The sequence below is a fragment of the Lampris incognitus genome, chromosome 4 (genome assembly GCF_029633865.1).
Source record: "Lampris incognitus isolate fLamInc1 chromosome 4, fLamInc1.hap2, whole genome shotgun sequence".
NCBI classification, from domain to species: Eukaryota; Metazoa; Chordata; class Actinopteri; order Lampriformes; family Lampridae; genus Lampris; species Lampris incognitus.
In genome coordinates this window covers 51,160,217-51,179,535 of record NC_079214.1, presented here as the reverse complement: position 1 = coordinate 51,179,535, position 19,319 = coordinate 51,160,217, and the positions used below count along the sequence as shown (strand labels likewise).

The 19,319-nt window shown below is 44.1% G+C and overlaps 1 protein-coding gene across 1 annotated transcript; it reads right to left on the bottom strand.

The window, feature by feature from the left end:
* Positions 1 to 3,965: 3,965 nt before the first annotated feature.
* Positions 3,966 to 19,113, bottom strand: LOC130112064 (ankyrin repeat and EF-hand domain-containing protein 1-like). The gene is made up of 13 exons (XM_056279366.1): positions 19,060 to 19,113; positions 18,535 to 18,708; positions 18,202 to 18,337; positions 15,440 to 15,633; positions 13,519 to 13,668; positions 13,221 to 13,344; positions 10,625 to 10,935; positions 8,554 to 8,898; positions 8,184 to 8,353; positions 7,230 to 7,456; positions 6,738 to 6,910; positions 5,918 to 6,058; positions 3,966 to 4,124 (listed from the first exon to the last, which is right to left on the bottom strand). The coding sequence occupies exons 1-13, from the start codon at positions 19,111 to 19,113 to the stop codon at positions 3,966 to 3,968; spliced, it is 2,358 nt and encodes a 785-aa protein (XP_056135341.1).
* Between the last annotated feature and the right edge of the window lie 206 nt (positions 19,114 to 19,319).

Below are 19,319 nucleotides of genomic sequence, written 5' to 3'. Positions count from 1 at the left end.
CACACATGAGAGAAGAAATAAACATGTATGTGTTGTTCATTGAGACTTGGCGATGTGTGCGAATACATACAAGATGTATCAGTGATGGAAGTAATGGGCTGTCTTTAGGTCTGATAGTGGCAAACCTAACTTTCCTATCAGCCATGCCTACCTGGCCCCTGACCCCGCCGCACGTCGCTGTGACCTCGCCCAGCCTCTTGGCACCTCAGAGCTTAACGCAAACCAAAAATAAAATAAAATAAAATAAATAAAGCATTTTGAAAGGCTGTTTTGCTTGACTTTGATTGTTCCCTTATTGTGCTCAAATGTCGTGGCAAAGATTCACACAGTCCCATATGGTTGAAGTCATTACACAAGTCCAAGCCCTGGGGCGGCATGGCTCAGGAGGTAAAGTGGGTCGTCTAGTAATGGGAAGGTCGCTGGTTCGAGCCTTGTCTCCCCCAGAGAGCATGCCGACGTGTCCTTGAGCGAGACACAGAACTCCTAACTGCTGCTGATGAGCAGGTTGGTGCCTTGCACGGCAGCCTCCTCCATCAGTGTACAAATGTGTGTGTGGATGGGGGAATGTGAGGCATACACTGTGAAGCGCTTCGAGTCGCTAGATGGTAGACAAGAAACGCACCGTGTAAATACAGTTCATTTACCATTTCTACTTCTTCCATATTTGCTGCAGTGACTGGAATAGCCCGGCGTCCCTGTTTGTCGTGTTATAGCACACCAACTCTACTATGTCATAGTGACACATCTATGACAGCATCATCTGCGGCGCCGTTTAATAAAGATACTTTATGGATATTTTATGAAGTGGGACTTCTACAATGTGAATGTCTTACACCATACTGCCCTCTAAAAATAATATAAAGCAGTTGAAGTTTGGCTTATATGAGAAAAGAGCTTGAATTCAACCTACAAGTACACAACACTAGTGAAGCGAAGACACACTGGTAAAATATATATGACGCAATAAAAAACTGCTGTTATTATCTGTTGGTTTAGGGAATGATGAGAGGCGAATATATGAGGTGTATGAGTGTCCATGTGTGCGTGCATGTGTGTGTGTGTGTGTGTGTGTGTGTATGTGTGTGACAGGGTGGGCATTCTGTACTCTGATTAACAAGTAAGACGATGACACAGCCAACAACAAGACATGGCACGGTACCATAAGCAGTACTGAGGCGTTCACGAGAAAAAATCCTAGGCCTTATGGAAATTATCAACCCGTGTGTCTTTGAACAGTGAGCTTGCTTCACTGAAATCAGTTTATAGCGACCACGTGTACGCCACAAACTCTACCCCGACATTAGAAGACTAATCTTACAGAACGGAAGAGGCTTCCACTTCATCCATGTGTTAGTTTTCAGGGTGTATAAATCAGCTTGGCTATATGTCCTACATTCCCACACAGGCTTCAGTCTACACATCCATTCTGTGAGTTCTTAGAGGAGGGACCTCCCAAAAGAGAAGTCCAGCTTTTTGAAAAATGCAACGCCTCTTCATACAAAATAACTACTGTCCATCCATCCATTATCCAAACCGCCACCTATCCTGCTCTCAGGGTCGCGGGGATGCTGGAGCCTATCCCAGCAGTCATTGGGCGGCAGGCGGGGAGACACCCTGGACAGGCCGCCAGGCCATCACAGGGCCCACACACACACACACACACACACACACATTCACACCTAGAGACAATTTAGTATGGCCTATACACCTGACCTACATGTCTTTGGACCGTGGGAAGAAACCTGAGCACCAGGAGGAAACCCACAAAATAACTACTATCACATAATTAAATCAAATTTTAGCACTTTTTTTCATAGAAGTGATACGGGGATGGGTGGCATGGTGGCCCAGTGGTTACCACTGTTGCCTCAAAGCAAGAAGGCACTGGATTCGAACCCCGGGGTTGTCCAACCTTGGGGGGTGATCCCAGGTCGTCCTCTGTGTGGAGTTTGCATGTTCTCACCATGTCTGTGTGGGTTTCCTCCGAGTGCTCCAGTTTCCCCCACCATCAAAACAAATCTGTGCCCCTGACCAAGGCAATAGGAAAAGAAGTGGGGTTGGTCCCCGGGCGCTGCATCAAGGCGGCAGCTCACTGCTCCTAGCTACACAGATCACAGCTAGGATGCGTTGATTTGCAGTAAAAGGAATTTCCCCAAGGGGATTAATAAAGGAAACTTAATTAATTAACTTAATTAACCGTGTTCCCCAGATTTTTTTATTTTTTATTTTTTTCAGACGATGGGGTAAGCTCCCCAAAGCCAAATGTGCCATTGCAGCAGTGGATGACTTGTCACAGACAAACGAGGTTTACACCATTTTGGCACTGACATGCAGGGAGGTTGTTGTTTGTATCAAATGGTACATTTAAGCTGAGAGGAAATGACCCTCACACAAATACAATTTGAGAAATTTACCACTGTAATATCAACAAAATATTATTTTATCTGCACTCAGCTTCAGCGAGATCAACATTTCCCTGTTGATGATACAGGAGAACACCAGCTTCCTACACTTGATAACAAAATTTAGATATATTATTGTTGCCGTGAGTTCAGCTGAAAACATGCTCAGAGACTATCTTGGCGTATGTGGCTCTTTAACAGGTTTGTATTTAGCAGTACTAGAATGGCGTGCACTAAACTGTTCCCGTGTACTATGTGTCTTTATTTATTACGCCTGATTCTGAACCAAGTTTCAGCCGAGCATACGTTGCGCATGTTGGAATAGAAAAGTGATTTTGATTCTGACTGAGTTTTTACACACAGTTATGCAAAGCGCGTGACTACAGCACATTAGCCAATTATACTGCTCACTAGAGACACTAAATCATAATTTTACTTTTTTTTTTAATTGAAAAACACTCTTAAACACGTGTACAGCGATGGATAGGCTATGACCTTTTCTGCCGTGGACCCTGGCCTCATGATGACAAACAAATGTATGCTTAGACTGTGAGTGAACAAAATAAATGTTGCACAAACAACAGGCTAAACTGTGCCAGTAAGACCAACACAGATGCAAAGATGCCTAAATAATCACAAACCTCAATGAAATGTGTTCCTTATGTATTTTGGCCAGAAAAATTATCATTCTCTGGCTTCAGCAAATCCTAACATTTCCAGCCTCTCTGAAAATGCTCTTTGATGCGAAACTAGTCATGCACACTTTCGGGCAAGTTTTGCCACCATTGGGAAAGATTTCTCCTTTATTTTCATGAGACATGTAGTGTACAACTCACTGTAGGCTGAGGTGAAAGCAACCGGCTGCACCGTGGTTGCTCATAAGCTGGGGTCATACGTTGCTTGTGTTTCTACCTTTCATTGCAAATTTCTTTTCACAAAGTACACATAAGGCCTCATCCACATTTTCTGTTTTTCTTAAAGTTCATGTGGAAAACAGATATTTTTGATGTATTTGGCTCACTACCTGTGCCCGTCCTTCACATCCTGATGCTGCGCTAGGCTTAATGGTACTGCATGCTCTGTGTGTCAGTATTCCATTAAAGGAATATAGCAACAACCCTATCATTAATAGCTAATATTACAATTACTATTATTTCTATCATCAGCATCATCATCCTATCTATTTAATCGTATAGGCCATCTCCCCAAGGCAGTGGTAGTGGAAACACAGGGATATAAAACCTAATGTGTCATGAACAAATAACTTCTTTTCTATGATTTCAATAGTTTGGCACATGCATCTGTGTCTCAACAGAACATCACCTTTGGAAGTGTGCCTGTATCTCAACAAAAAAAAAAAATCTAAGGTGACATGCAAAAAGAGGTTTAAATATTTGGCTGATGTCAAAAGAGGGTATGGTGAAATTAATTCTTATGTTAGAGCTATCAATTGATAGACACTGGCAAGTTAGCTACACAATGTGAGCACGACTGTTTTGCGAGAGTAGTACCTTTTTTATTGTTCTTTGGTCTTTTTTCTTATTCTTTGTTTTAATTCCCTCTCTAGTCCTCCACCCTAACCAGGTCCTGAGACATCTCCAGCATGCTGTCGGGCAAAGGCATCGTGGAGTCATCCAAGTCCAACATACGGGATCCATGCTGGCTGCTCTCCTTCCTCCTGGCAGCCATCTGAGCATTACCCATCAGCTTCCTACCCCAAATCTGTGTACAGGCCGACAGAAAGAGAGGAAGAACCAACGAATGAGAGGAAAAGAATGTAAAGGGAGAGACAGGAGCGATAAGATGAATAAAGAGTGAGAAGGAAAAGAGAAGAAAAGAAAAATGGGAGACAGAGCGAGAGAGAAAAGACAGAAAGCATAGGGGCCAAGAAAGTAGTGAATATGTTTCTCAGGTAAGACCTAGTAAAATGTAATGAGTATTGTTAAAGACCCCGACCAGGGAAAATCAAGTGGTCAACATTCAAAGGCAATGTTGCTATTTAAGTATGATAAAGTACAAACATACACATCTATAATAAAAATCCACTTTTCATACAGACTTTCTCTCAGAAACCACGTCATTAGACAAAGATTGCTGAACTGTTGTATGGCGGCCTCATTACCTAACACTAACCCTAAACTTAACCACTGTAACTGTAGTTGCTGTTGCTACTGCACAAACCTTGAATTTGCATGTGTTGCCCAACATTTTTCATATTTGTATATTTGTAAGTCACCAACTGAGAATTCAAATTAGCGGTCCTCGTGGGTCACATGGTTTCCGACTCACAAATGTCACAGAGCGCAGACCATAAAAAAAAAAACTATTCATGGAAGAAAAAGGGGTAGGACGAGGGGGAATAAGCTGTTGGAAGAGGTCTTTAAATGCAGCACAATTATGAAGATTGTATGCCAGCTGACTTCTGACCCATTTCTCTGTGCAAAAGGTGAAACCAAATATCCTTTTTTTTTTTTTGGAATTTTCCCCCTTTTTCTCCCCAATTGTATCCAGTCAATTACTCCACTCTTCCGAGCCATTCCGGTCACTGCTCCACCCTCTCTACCGATCCGGGGAGGGCTGCAGATTACCACATGCCTCCTCCGACACATGTGGAGTCGCCAGCCGCTTTTCACTTGACAGTGAGGAGTTTCACCAGGGGGACATAGCACGTGTGAGGATCATGCTATTCCCCCCAGTCCCCACTCCACCCTAAACAGGCGCCCCGACTGACCAGAGGAGGCGCTAGTGCAGCGACCAGGACACATACACACATCCGGGCTCCCATCCGCAGACACGGACAGTTGTGTCTGTAGGGATGCCCGACCAAGCCGGAGGTAACACGGGGATTCAATCTGGCGATCCCAATACTGATAGGCAATGGAATAGACTGCTATGCTACCCAGATGCCCTTTAAGATATCCTCTTTTAAGGAAAATAAACTATCTATCTATCACAGGTAACATGTCCTCATTTTTGCAAGTGATTGATAATTTAATATGCAATTTGATATGTTGACCTCAGGCTAACCTTCCCTACCCCTGACAGCCCAGGGACATCATGTCAAATGCTGATCTAGCAGCATGTCGACTGGTGTTAAAAAAACAAAAAACTCCAAAATCAACAGGGCAATGGTAGCACTGGATATTTGCTGTTTGATGATTAATTGAAAACAAGACAATTTAGTTACAATGCCAACACTACTAACAGTATTACTACCACCAACATCACTTGTCCATCAGTGGACAGCTAATGAGCCTAACCTGGATCTCTAAAACCCCCAGAAGAAGTCAAGATCAACTGGCCACTGTTCTAGAAACATGCAAATACCATCTTGCAGACATACTGTAGAACACGGGTGCTCGCCTACACAGTCAAGACAGTCCCTCCCGCCCTCTGACAGATGCCTATTTTTCATGCCATATAGCTGATATCCATATAAAGAGAAAAAAAGGAGAGGCAGAGTGAGTTGTTTTTGTTTTTGGCAGTCAGAGAGACAGAGGGAGAGAGTTCCTTACTGTTCTCGGCACATAGCTGACGTCGTGCTTGTTGGCAGTTGTGCTGGTGATGTGTGTGTTGAGGAATATGATGTTCTCTCTCAGGGAGCCTTTCAGGTTCAGGTTCGATGGAGGCAGACATGGAACTTCAGTCTCCTGTTCCTACATACAAATGCGAGACACATGTGAACACACACATGCACAAGCATGCACATGCATGCACACACACACATACACATACACAGTGTACTCTGAGTACACACGTGCACACACTCTCCCTTATCACGTCCTCCAAATTTTACTTTTTCCTCATTTTTGTCACATGTCATTTCTATATTTGTTGTTTTTGTACTATTCTGCTCAGTACTAAGTTTTGACATCATCTGGTTTTTGGTGCCCAATCCGCCAAGATACACCCTGTGCTTCAGGTGGGCTTTGGTTTTCTCATGATATGGAGGTGAAGTTTTCAGAAGACCCCTGGAGTTGTTCACATCTTTGTTGACTGCAGTACTTCAGATGGTCACTCCTCTCCACTCCTCTACACCTTACTGCACCTTACTGGCAGTGACTTCAGTAAAATGTATCTCCTCATCCGTAGATACACTGAGTTTCCACAACATATCATACAAATCCTCTGGGGCTAAATAGTTAAAATTATGTCTTTCCACTTCATTACCAATGAACCATTCATCCCTGTAAGTATCTATTACATTGGCTAATGTCTATCCTGATAGAAGTGTCAACTGATTTGTGACCCATCTCTACACGCTATTTCTCCAAATGGTCTTATATCCCTTAATCACTGCTTCTGACTATAATAATAATAAAAATAATTTCATACTTTGGTGCTGAGAGAGGCAGAGGCTATGGCTTTGGCAGGTTTTGATTTGTTCACCTTCCCTGCACCTTTCCCCTTCTGCTCCTTGAGCTTAGGCAGGCTGTCAAACTTGTTATGGACCAGATCAGCAATCCTCTTGTCACCGTAGGTTCTGGCAATATCCAAGCTGTTCTGCTCTGAAGTCAGAAAAAAGGAATAACCATCTATATTCTACACTTTTTGACAGCTCTTTTGTCTAGCTTCCATTACAAATAACACATCAACGTAAGCTAATCCCTGGATCTGCAATCTTGGTAAAAGAGCAGCACAACGGTAGGTACAAGCTAATAATTGTGTTGCCCAATTATGAGTCAATTGGACTGAGACAATTAAATGTAAAATTTCCAATCAGATTATATTTGCTAAATTCCTGGGAAAATGTATTCTCTACATGTAGCTATATAGGTGTTTCCTCTCCAGCTTCGCTTCTTTCTATGTTTCTGTAGCAGCTGATACCCATCTTGTTCTTGGCATGTACATCGCTGCCAGCTTTGATCAGGTAGTCCACACAGGAAAGCCTGCAACTCTGGATGGCCCTCATGAGTGGGGTGGCTCCATTCATAGTCACTGCGTTCACCTGCGCCCCAGAATTCACCAGCAGCTCAATGATATCCACCTGGCCTGCGTAGCAGGCGTGGTGAAGTGGTGTCCAGTTAAACTGGTCACATTCGTTCACATCAGCACTTTGGTAAAGAGCAGAGGTACATGACACTGATCAGTAATCAAGAAACTAATGTATGAATAAATTATTGAATTGATCCCACAAAGAGAATTAATAAATTTATGCCCACATATTTTGTATGTGGGTTGTATGCATGTACAATATATATCATATTTATATATGAGGCTGTCATGGTAGCTTGGTGTTTAGCACTGTTGCCTCACAGCAAGAGGGTCCTGGATTGGATTCCAGCCTATCTGTGTTGAGCTTACATAGTCTCCCCTTGTTTGTGTGAGTTTCCTATAAGTACTCTGGTTTCCTCCCACAATCAAAAGGCATGCAAGTTAGGTGCCTCTAAATTGCCCATAGGTGTGAATGGCATGTAAGTGGCTTTGTGTGTTGGCACTGTAATAGGGGATTGGAGACCTGTCCAGGGTGTCCCTCTGCCTTCTGCCCACTGTCTGCTGGGATAGGCTCCAGCCTCCCCATGACCATGAAATTGATTACACAGGTATGGACAATTAATGTATTTGCATGTACAAACAGTTTACACATACTCTTCACACATTGCACTATTATACACATTGGTATGTGCTTATATATGTTTACATATTTGTACCTGCATATGTATGACAGCTGTACCAAATGTATTCATGCACACACACATCCTCTCTATACGCATGTCTGCCTTTCCAACAAAGGATGCAGCTATGTGACCCTAGTCTTCTGTGAGCTAACAGTGTTCTCACCCCAGGTTGATGAGAAACTTGGCCACCTCCAGGTTTGCGCTGCTGCAGGCGATCATGAGTGGTGTTTTGTAGTAGCGATCTTTAATATCCACTGGTACTCCCTGACTGAAGGCCAAGCTCAGGGACTCCATGTCAGCTTTTCTCACACAGTTGCTGATGCTGACAAACACCTGTCCCGATAATTTTTGAATATAGAACCAACATATACATCTAATACTACTACAATTCAAATGCCTTTTACTTAATACCATTGTTGCTACTACAATTACCATGATAACTTGAACTACTTCTCTTTCTACCACTAAAAGCATTAGTAATAAGGGTAAGAGCAACTAATGTGAAAGCAACCATTACCAGTCATGGTACATACCTTTTCAGGCTCTTCTATATACCAAGGTGAGTCATCCTGCATGGCGTGGCATGGCGGATGGTCCCGGTCAAAGCGCCTTTTGTCAGTGTACAGCTGGTAACTCTCGATCATGAACTGGGGCGGGCCGCCGTCTGGGCGTCGGAGGTTGAGTGCTGGGGGGAGCACACAGATGGGCATGGGGAGGACAAATTTCCCCTTCTTTGCCGCCTTCCTTCCTTTACCCACCTTCTTCATTTTAGGAGCATAGGATGGGAGGGTGTAGGCCTTCTGCAGAAAGTGGACTCCCTTGAAGAAGTCTGTGATATTAATCAAACCTTCACGGCTCTTGTCGTGCTCCTGGATGATCTGTACAATAAACATGAGCAAAGCTTTAGCTTTAGGGAGAGCAGTTAAAAGCATCGATGGATGGATGAATGGCTGGATGGATGAATGGCTGGCTGGATGGATGTATGGATATATGAAGGAATGAATAAGCCATGGGTAAGGACCACCAACAGCCATGTAAGTCATTCTTTTGGATGATTTACACAAAAAAAAAAAAAAACAACACAAGGATGTTCTAAGTATAGAGAAAATTATAACAGTTGTCAAATTTATTAATAACCCATTTGTTAACCCTTTACTGTCCACCAATAGGGAATTGTAATGTGGTAATGTCATTACTTTTTACAGAAGTAAAGTGTAGATAAAGCAAAAAAATTGATTTCAATTTCGGCATTGACCAATACATAGGATACAATGTAACTAAACTGAACCATACTCACAGAACAATTCTGCCCAACCTAACTTGTAAAAAAAAAAAAGATATAGAAAGAGAGAGAGAGAGAGAGAGAGAGAGAGAGAGAGAGTGGTGAAGAAGAGAGTGCAGGCAGGGTGGAGTGGGTGGAGAAGAGTGTCAGGAGTGATTTGCGACAGAAGGGTACCAGCAAGAGTTAAAGGGAAGGTTGACAAGATGGTTGTGAGACCAGCTATGTTATATGGTCTGGAGACAGTGGCACTGATGAAAAAACAGGAGGGGGAGCTGGAGGTGGCAGAGTTGAAGATGCTAAGATTTTCACTGGGATTGATGAAGAAGGGCAGGATTATTAACGAGTGCATTAGAGGGACAGCTCAGGTTGGACGGTTTGGAGACAAAGCAAGCGAGGCAAGATTGAGGTGGTTTGGACATGTGTGGAGGAGAGATGCTGGGTATATTGGGAGAAGGATGCTAAATATGGAGCTGCCAGGGAAGAGGAAAAGAGGAAGGCCAAAGAGGAGGTTTATGGATGTGCTGAAAGAGGACATGCAGGTGGCTGGTGTGACAGAGGAAGATGCAGAGGACAGGAAGTAATGGAAACGGATGATCTGCTGTGGTGACCTTTAACGGGAGCAGCTGAGAGCAGCAGCAGTAGTAGTCATAAGCTATGGGGACAACTTACCCCATAGGCTTAGCATAAAGTTAAGTTGCAGGTGAAAAAAAACGAGGTTAGCCTTGTTATCATCTCCAGTAAATATCAGACTGAATTTGAATAAAATCTGCATCTGATGCCTATCCTCTGAATTGCTTTTCACATAACTAGTGACTAGCTATGCGAAAGCATGCATGTGTTCACACAATTTGAAGAGTTGACCTCCAATTTGACAAATGGTGCAACAAATTACTGCTTCATAGAGAAACAGATGATATTACTTTTGAAACAAGGCATGCATAATATCTAACTTACTTACTCTCTGTGTAGCTTTCAATGCTGAAGACGTTCTATGTAGTTACCAAAGTGCAGTCTAGCTACATCTCTACAAATAACTGTGCAGAAAAATCAAACCGCGCTCTTTTTTCAGAATACAGAATAGTTTACATGCTAGTTGGTTGAGAGACATATTTGTTTTGTGTTACAATACTCTAATTTAATTGTGCAATGACTGTCTGAAGTCAAAATGTGTGATATAATCAGGATAAATGACCAAAGAGACTCCTTGTAATTGCATGTTGTAGCTTACAGAAAAATAAAATGAAAAAGTAAACAGATTTATACATCTTACAAGGTGAAAACAATTCATGAAAACAAGAAAATAACTGAAAGAGAGGTCTTACTATTTGGAGCTGGTCATCATTAACAGGCACATTGTTATCCTTCATGGCTGTGATAAATGTGTCCTTGGTGATGGTATCCAACGGACCTTCTGCCTCCTCCAGTAACTCCATGGCACGACGCAAGGCCTCCTGGTGCTCACAGGACCAGTCATGGAGCAACAGCCTCCAGGGCTCGTTTGGGTCCACAGTGTCGGGATTTGACAGATTTCCCTGCAGACGCTCAGCCTTCTTCAGTTCTTTGATAGTGGCCTTGTCCTTGGCTATTTGACGAGGCAGCAGACCCTCCGAGTTCCTCTGCTTAGCATTACAGCCTACCCAGGAGAGTAGAAGACATGGACCCCCATCATTTATCTTAGGAAGGTTTGCTGAGAATGCATGCTCTTTCTCAGCATGGTCTTGCTTTACATTTACACTGTTACACATATTCCCACCATCCAGGGAGCCACCCATTAGAAGTAGTCTTTTTGTGTGCCACAGGGACAATGATCCAGCATCCCCGTGACCCTGAGAGCAGGATAAGTGGTTTGGATAATGGATGGATGGGCAGGGACAATGAGGAACTGGGGTTAAATGTCTTGCGCGAGGACACCTCAGTGAAAGTTGCTGAATTAGATAGCCTTTTTTTCTTTTTTTACTTTAAGCATCCAGATTTTTATGATTGGCCTGGGGATTGAAACCAGCAGCAGGTCATATGTCGACTACCAGTGGAACAGGTTTTACCCCCACAGCACTTACAATGATAAAATCATTGGGTCCACCTCACCCATTCTCAGGCTTATCGTTAAATCTTCCCATTGGGCATTTATACAAGTAATACGCGGGTCAGCTCTGGAGCCACCTGAACCTGTCTGCAGCTTTAACGGTTCCTCCTGCATCCGAACCCACGGTTGTCAAACGGAAAACCGGGGTACGACCTGTGATTTCAAACCCGGTTTTTAGAAAATGCTATAATCTTTTTTTTCCCCTGCTCATAGATTTAGTTGTGTAGGCTTACATAAATGGTAGACTATACCACAGTCTTGGGCTGCCAGATTGGATCTTTGCTTAGTAAGCTTTTTAGGCATATTGTTGAAACTCAGAAAAATGATCTATTAATAGGCTATAAAGGAACTAACCCTACAATGGAAACAAGAATTGTCCAAGCTTGGGGAAATGTTGACGTCGCGTGTTGCTCTAAACTGCAGGTGCCGTGTGTGCTCCGCATGTAATGGGAGCAAAATAAATCATTGCATCTGATCAGCACATCTGAAGCAGGTACACTGCACATTTGTTTTGTTGATTGCAAGTGTGGGCTGAAACCCTGAACATATTGGCTGCTCAGGTAGGTCAGCATTGGTTAGGATAAATTATCCAAATGAAATTAGCTCAGGTAGCTTAGGACGTTAACTGCAAATTGATTTATACTGATAATCTAGATACCCCTTCCATCCTGGACACAACCTTTTTGAGACTCTGCCCTATGGCAAGAGGCTGGAGTCCATCAGGACCAAAACCTCACGCCACAAAGACAGCTTCTTCCTGTTGCAGTCAGACTAATCAACAGGCCCACTGCCCCCCCAACAGCTACACACACACACACACACACACACACACACACACACACACACACACACACACACACACACACACACACACACACATACATATTACTATTTGTATAAAGAATAGTACATTTACTTTACTTTTACTGTTTATATTTTTTACACACACATATATCACATTCTTATTTTTATTTTAAGACAGTATTTTTTTTGCATTCTTAATTGTACTATCACCAAGTAAAATTCATAGTGCATATAACGCAGATGGCAATACATTCATATATATTTTTTTTTTCCTCCCCAATTGTACTTGGTCCATTACCTCACTCTTCCGAGCTGTCCCGGTCGCTGCTCCACCCCCTCTACCGATCCGGGGAGGGCTGCAGACTACCATATGCTTCCTTTGATACACGTGGAGTCACCAGCCACTTCTTTTCACCTGATAGTGAGGAGTTTCACTGGGGGGACGTAGCACATGGGAGGATCATGCTATTTCCCCCAGTCCCCCCTCCCCCTCAACGGGCCCCCTGACCCTCCTTTGTGTCTGTAGGGACGCCCGACCAAGCCGGAGGTAACACGGGGATTCGAACCAGTGATCACCGTGTTGGTAGGCAATGGAACAGACCACTATGCTACCCGGACGCCCGCAATATATTTTCTTTGCATAAACCTGACCAGTCCAAATCTCACAAACACACTCGCACGTCACCAACATGATGTTTTTCGATGCAAACCTGTGCATTCAGTGGGTAAAAGCGCAGGTCCTGCAAACTTTGAATCAGCCACTGTGTGACTAATTCCTACTGACCAATTTAGTTAGCATTATTTGTCTCTGATGACACTACACTGGGTTATGAATGAGCTGCTATACTCGAAAAAAATAATGCGTATCTGCATTAATAAGAGGATTTAGGTGAAGTGTTATGGTTTCTGGTACAATTTTAGTTCCAAGTCTTTGCCTTGGTGTGAAATGAAATGAGGAAACTGCAGGTTAAGACATTTTTGGAGACGACCGGTGCCCCAAAAACACGTGTAGTGAGAACTCATCCACCCACCTCGTTGAGCCAAGAACCTGCAGCATTTTGCAAAGCCTCCAGCTGCAGCAAGGTGGAGAGCATTAGTGAGGTTCAGTGACACCATGCCGAGGTCTGCTCCATATGCAGACAACAACACTATCACCTATGGAGGAAGAGTGGGGGACTGTAACCAGAGATGTACTAGAAGATGGATGAATGAAGGGATGAAGAGACTCACATGGACAGATGGAGGTAGAGACAAATGAAAAAAATAATAAAAAACAGCATAGAGCGGGTATGGGAGGTGGGTCAGTGGTTATGTAGGTTCCTGTCCTACCTCAAAGAAGCCTCCTTCAGCTGCCATATGGGCAGCACTCATCATCTCTTTATCCTGGGCATTGGGGTTTCCTCTCAGCTGTAGAATGGCCCTGACCAGGTCCACAGCCCCGGCCCTGCATGCCTCCATCAGAGCTGTAACACCCGTTCTCTGGGAGGACAGAATGGCAGAATTTTTTTGATTAAAAAAAAGAAAGAAAAAAGATGGTAAATGAACTGCGTTCATATAGTGCTTTTCTAGTCTACCGACCACTCAAAGCACTTAACAATGTGTGCCTCACATTCACCCATGCATTCTTACACTGAAAAAAAAGACAAAAAAAAAGTCAAAAAACACATGCATGTTAGGGTTAATACTTCTGTCTGTGCCCCTGACCAAGGCAATAGGAAGAAATAACAAGTTGGTCCCCACTGCTCTTAGCTACACAGCTAGGATGGGTTAAATGCAGAGAGTACATTTCATTTGTATGCATGTACAAAATGACTAATAAAGAGTATTCTTCTCTTTTCTTCTTCTGATGGTGGAGGCTGCCATGCAAGGCGCCAACCTGCTCATCAGGAGCAGTTAGGGGTTCAGTGTACTGCTCATGGACACTTCGACACACTCTCTGGAGGAGCCAGGGATCGAACCTTCCAATTACTAGACCCGCTCTACCTCCTGAGCCATGTCAGCCACACTGAAACAACATTAGTTGCCTGTCACAGGCATTTCCTGAGCAACCAGCATCATAAAATAAATAACTGCTCTAGTTACTGTACTTTACATCATCCTATAGAGCAATGCTACTGTTTTGTTCAGGTTTTAAGGTTCTAATTCTTATGACAATTATAATCATTCAAAGCGGTAGCAGCAGAAGTATATTATCATTAATTTATAATATTTTCCATCCATCCATTATGCAAACCGCTTATCCTGCTCTCAGGGTCGCGGGGATGCTGGAGCTTATCCCAGCAGTCATTGGGCGGCAGGTGGGGAGACACCCTGGACAGGCCGCCAGGCCATCAAAGAGCCGAACGTCTGTTAACCTTTAGTCCCAAAGTTCATTTCCAAAATGTTACATTTATATTTAAGAGGACAATATATCTAAATACTACAAAATTATAGAGGACCAACGCTGTAAACATTTTATTTTAAAAGCTTACTTCCCATCTTTTGAAAATGCCATAGTAAATGCTACTGATTGTATGGCAGGAACAAATTCCACTTTTTCAAATGGTAGATATGTCACTTGAAGTGGTATATCTTGGGGTATCTTGGGGTCTTGTTCACGAGAGAGTTAGGATGGAGTGGGAGATGGACAGGCAGATTGGTGCAGCATCAGCAGTAATGCGAATGTTGTACTGGACCATTGTGGTGAAGAAGGAGCTGAGCTGGGAGGAAAAGCTCTCAATTTATCAGTCAATCTTCGTTCCAACCCTCACCTATGGTCATGAGCTTTGGGTAGTGACCGAAAGGGTGAGATCACGGATACAAGCGGCTGAAATGAATTTCCTCCATAGGATGTCTGGGCTAAGCCTTAGAGATAGGGTGAGGAGCTCGGACATCCGGAAGGAGCTCAGAGTAGAGCTGCTGCTCCTTCGCGTTGAAAGGAGCCAGTTGAGGTGGTTCGGGCATCTGATTAGGATGCCTCCTGGGCACCATTCTTTGGAGGATTTCCGGGCATGTCCAACTGAGAGGAGACCCCAGGTAGACCCAGAACTCGCTGGAGGGACTACACGACCAATTTGGCCTGGGAACATCTTGAGATCCCCCAGGAGGAGCTGGATGGAGTTGCTGGGGAGAGGGATGTCTGGACTCTAGAGTGCCCTACTTAGCTTGCTGCTACCGCAACCCGACCCCGGAGAAGCAGCTGATGATAAGATGAGATGATACGAGATATGTCATTTTGTAACAAGAATCTTGTGATGTGCCATGTTCTCACCTCATCAACAGCATTGGGATTGGCTCCCCTCTCCAGTATGCTGAGACACATGCTGCTACACTCGCGAGCATTTTGGCAGGCCAACAGGAACAGAGGCATCCCTGCCAGAGACACATTGTTGACGTTGGTTTTGCTGTTGAGTGCCACCTGCAGGCAGCGACGTTTGGTAGGAGAGATGCAGTAAAACAGCACTCCTGGGGAGTATAAATACACAGATTTCATCTGACACACACATATGAACCCATGTACACAGACAAACGTGAACAAATACATTCAAAGAGAGACACGTATGAAATACTTGACATAAAATGGATTCCTAAAGGATATTTTCTTTGTAGGTAGTCATCATATAGATACAACCTATTCCATCCATCCATCCATTCATTATCCAAACCGCTTATCCTGCTCTCAGGGTCAGAGGGATGCTGGAACCTATCCCAACAGTCACTGGGCGGGGGGGGGGGCACCCTGGACAGGCCGCCAGGCCATCACACACACACACACACACACACACACACACACACACACACACACACACACACACACACACAGAGGGACAATTTAGTATGGTCGATTCACCTGACCTACATGTCTTTGGATCGTGGAAGGAAACCGGAGCACCCAGAGGAAACCCACGCAGACACGGAGAGAACATACAAATTCCACACACAGGATGACCCAGGACAAACTCCAAGGTTGGACTACCCCGGGCTCGAACCCAGAGCCTTCTTGCTGTGAGGCAACCATGCTAACCACTGTGCCACTGGGCCGCCTAAACACAGCACAGCACAGCACGGTGACAACCTATTCCGTCTGTACTCTTTGTGATCCAGGGTGGAGGTCCAAGATGTAAGGCTGTGTTGTGACCTTCACTCCCACACTCTGAGCATTTGACACCTGTCTTGTAGTGTCCGGTAAGATGTGATGCCGATACGCAACATCTGCAGCAGATTCCACCTTTCCCAAGGGAGGCTCCTTGATCTTCAAGAGATTTCTCTCTGAAACCGTGACATCCCCAGAGAGGGTGAGGCCTCCCATGCATAGGCCATTGCCCGCCAGGCTCCTCAGTCCCACCTTCGGTCCTCTCAGCGTTGGAGTGGGAACACGCCTCAGCTTCATGGACTGAAATAGATGTTCTCCGATTGCCGTGCTGGAGGACAGGTTTCTCTGAGCCAGACAGGGCAATGCTGAACATGGCGATGTCAAACCTAGGGCCATTCCCAGTCATTGCCTGGCAGCAGACAAAGTCCACAAAAAAGGAGAATGGTGGAAATGGCACTCTACCCCATTATCTGTATTCGGTGTCTCCACCCATCCATTTCTCCTGTAGGCTGCAAGGCAATTTTTGTGTGATGGGGTTGACACTGCGTGAGGTATCCAGAAAGGTGAGGCCTGGTAGATCTCCCTCAGTTTTGGCAGAAAGAACCTCCATCATCAGATCACCCAGCTCTACCAGACTCCCAGAATCTCCACCAGATATCCTGGGAAACCCATCAAGTCTCCCAAAGAGTGCGCGCTCCATGGCCTCTGGTAATCCATAGCAGTGCTCCAGTTCCTTCCACACCATTCTTAGCCCTCTTTCTGGTTGGTTTACATTAAGTGCCTTGATCCAACCATCATCCTGTCTCTCTTCAGCAGGACAGGGCCGATCTGTTCTAATTTCCACTTTTACTGGCTGGTGTGTGGGGTCGTTACTCTGGAGGGGAGTGTTGTCATCATTCTCTTGGTTGTGGTGTGGAGCTAGAACAGTGCTATCTTGTTGAGGCATTGAGGTTCCATATCCTAACTCATAACCACGGATGGGTTACATTTCCGGCATTGTGAGATTTCGGATGCTGAAGTACATATTTTGAAGTACGTTCACTGGGGTCTTTGGGCTTGAATGGGAGGTCGACTTTGCAGCTACGTTTTTCCTCATTGGTGTCTGTGGCTGCCCCAATGACTTCTGCCACAGCAATGGTAGCTGCTGCTTGTTTCTCCGTGATCAATACATCTAGTGATGCATCTATACGTGCCCTTTCTACTTTCATTTTTATTTCTTTTTTAGCAAAGGAAACACAGGCTCTTGCTGCTTCTGCTTTGGCATGCACAATGGCTGCTGCTTTACTTATAGATGAACTGCTTGAGCTTTTCCCAGAGCATGGGGCAACAGACCTGGTTTCAAATGTGGTTGCTCGTGTGTCTTCCATTATAAGGTAAAGGATGAGATTACTTGTGTTAGTGCTGCCTCTGTTGTAGCCTTCTCTCTTAGCTGTAACGTAGCAGCAGTAACTCAAACCAGCTCAAATTTGTTGTCCAGCCTGCTAGAAAGCTCTCGTTTCACTATCTTGCCCTGCATGCACGTAACCCTGTGCAATCTGACAAGCAGCTAAACACCTTCTCCCATCAATCACTGGATACTGGGATCGTCTTGCGTCAGTTTATTGACAGAGAAGGGGTGAAATGAGAATGCTACCCAAAGGCATGGACCGTATTGAAGCGGATTTGAAAAAGGCAAATGGAGACAAAAACCATGAGGCTGTTCTACTCACAATCAACTTCCTGACTGAGACACATGATACAAAGGTCACATGCTTAAATGCATAAACTGATGTTATACAAGGAACTGCCAACAGGGGAAGATAAACCAAACTAAAAGGAAATGATGTCCTGATGAGGACAGAGCACAGACTCATTCACAGAAAGGTTTGCATATGTGAGTGAAAATCATTAGAGCTGCACCAACAATGCAAAGAACGTTTATGCGAATCTGTGTACCATACCTTTGCCTTCGTTGTCTAATATATCCATGTCTGGATCGCTCTCAGCTAACAGGGCAACAGTGGTGTCATGGCCCAGTTCAGCAGCCAGCATCACTGGGGTCCGGCCCTTCTTGTCCTGCACACTGGGGTGGGCCCCCTGGAGGTAAGGCCAAACCCAATAGAACATTACGCCATCTACTTTTATAGTTGGTTGACTAAGTGAATGAATGACTGACTTATTTTAACTGAAATGAATTTAATGAGTCAAATTCAGTCGGGTGGATTAATGATTACATACATTGCTGAGGGACTGTCTGATGGACTGACTAAATGACTGACCGACTGAGTACTTACCTGAGAGAGAAGAAAGGAGACCATATATGTGTCATTGGCAGCGGCAGCCAGGTGCAAAGCGGACTTGCCTTCGCTGGGCTCTGTCAGGTTAACAAGGTTGGGAACACCCAGACGGACGAATCTCTCTATCTGGGCCTTGTCTCGTTTATGAACAAGCTGCAACAGACGATACACCTGAAGGATGAACGAATAGATAAATTGAAGGATGGAAAATAATTTGAATGAAATCATGTCTGACTGAATGAATGACTAAACAAATAGAGAATTGATGGTTGGATGAACACTGTACATGCAAGTATAATGACTGAGAAAAATCATTAAATAGTCCAATATATCTGCATTTCAATGAACATAAGCACATCCTAGTCTGAATAAAGAATCAATGGATGCATGTTTGCTTAAAAGAGTAGACAACAATCTATTTTATTTAGTTGTAATGGAATTTTTCTTTTTTTTGTGAATAGTCACATAAGTCACTATTGAGTATAGAATGGGAAGTTGTATGGTTGTGGCTGCAGAATCCACCTGGAGGATTTCCACACGATCTTTTGCCACTCGCCTCATCTGTGTAGGATCCATGATGCCAGTCCAGGCCTGAGCCACCTGAACTACAGAGAAGAGTGAAGCAGACACATCTCGCATTTATTTACATGGCAGTTCAAAGCAGCTGATTGTAGATTGATGGCCTATTTAGGCTGCTGTTTTGTTTGTCTTGCTTGCAATAATTTGGTTCATTTTCAACCCCTAACCCTAAAACTTGCTGAATTCACAGTTCTGTTAGGACA

Coding starts and splice junctions, on each gene's coding strand:
- LOC130112064 (XM_056279366.1), bottom strand. CDS start 19,113: ATGGATCCTACACAGATGAGGCGAGTGGCAAAAGATCGTGTGGAAATC. Junction 15,634..18,201: donor ATTAGACAACGAAGGCAAAG/GTATGGTACACA, acceptor TATACTCCCCAG/GAGTGCTGTTTTACTGCATC. Junction 6,911..7,229: donor ACATGCCAAGAACAAGATGG/GTATCAGCTGCT, acceptor TTCTGACTTCAG/AGCAGAACAGCTTGGATATT.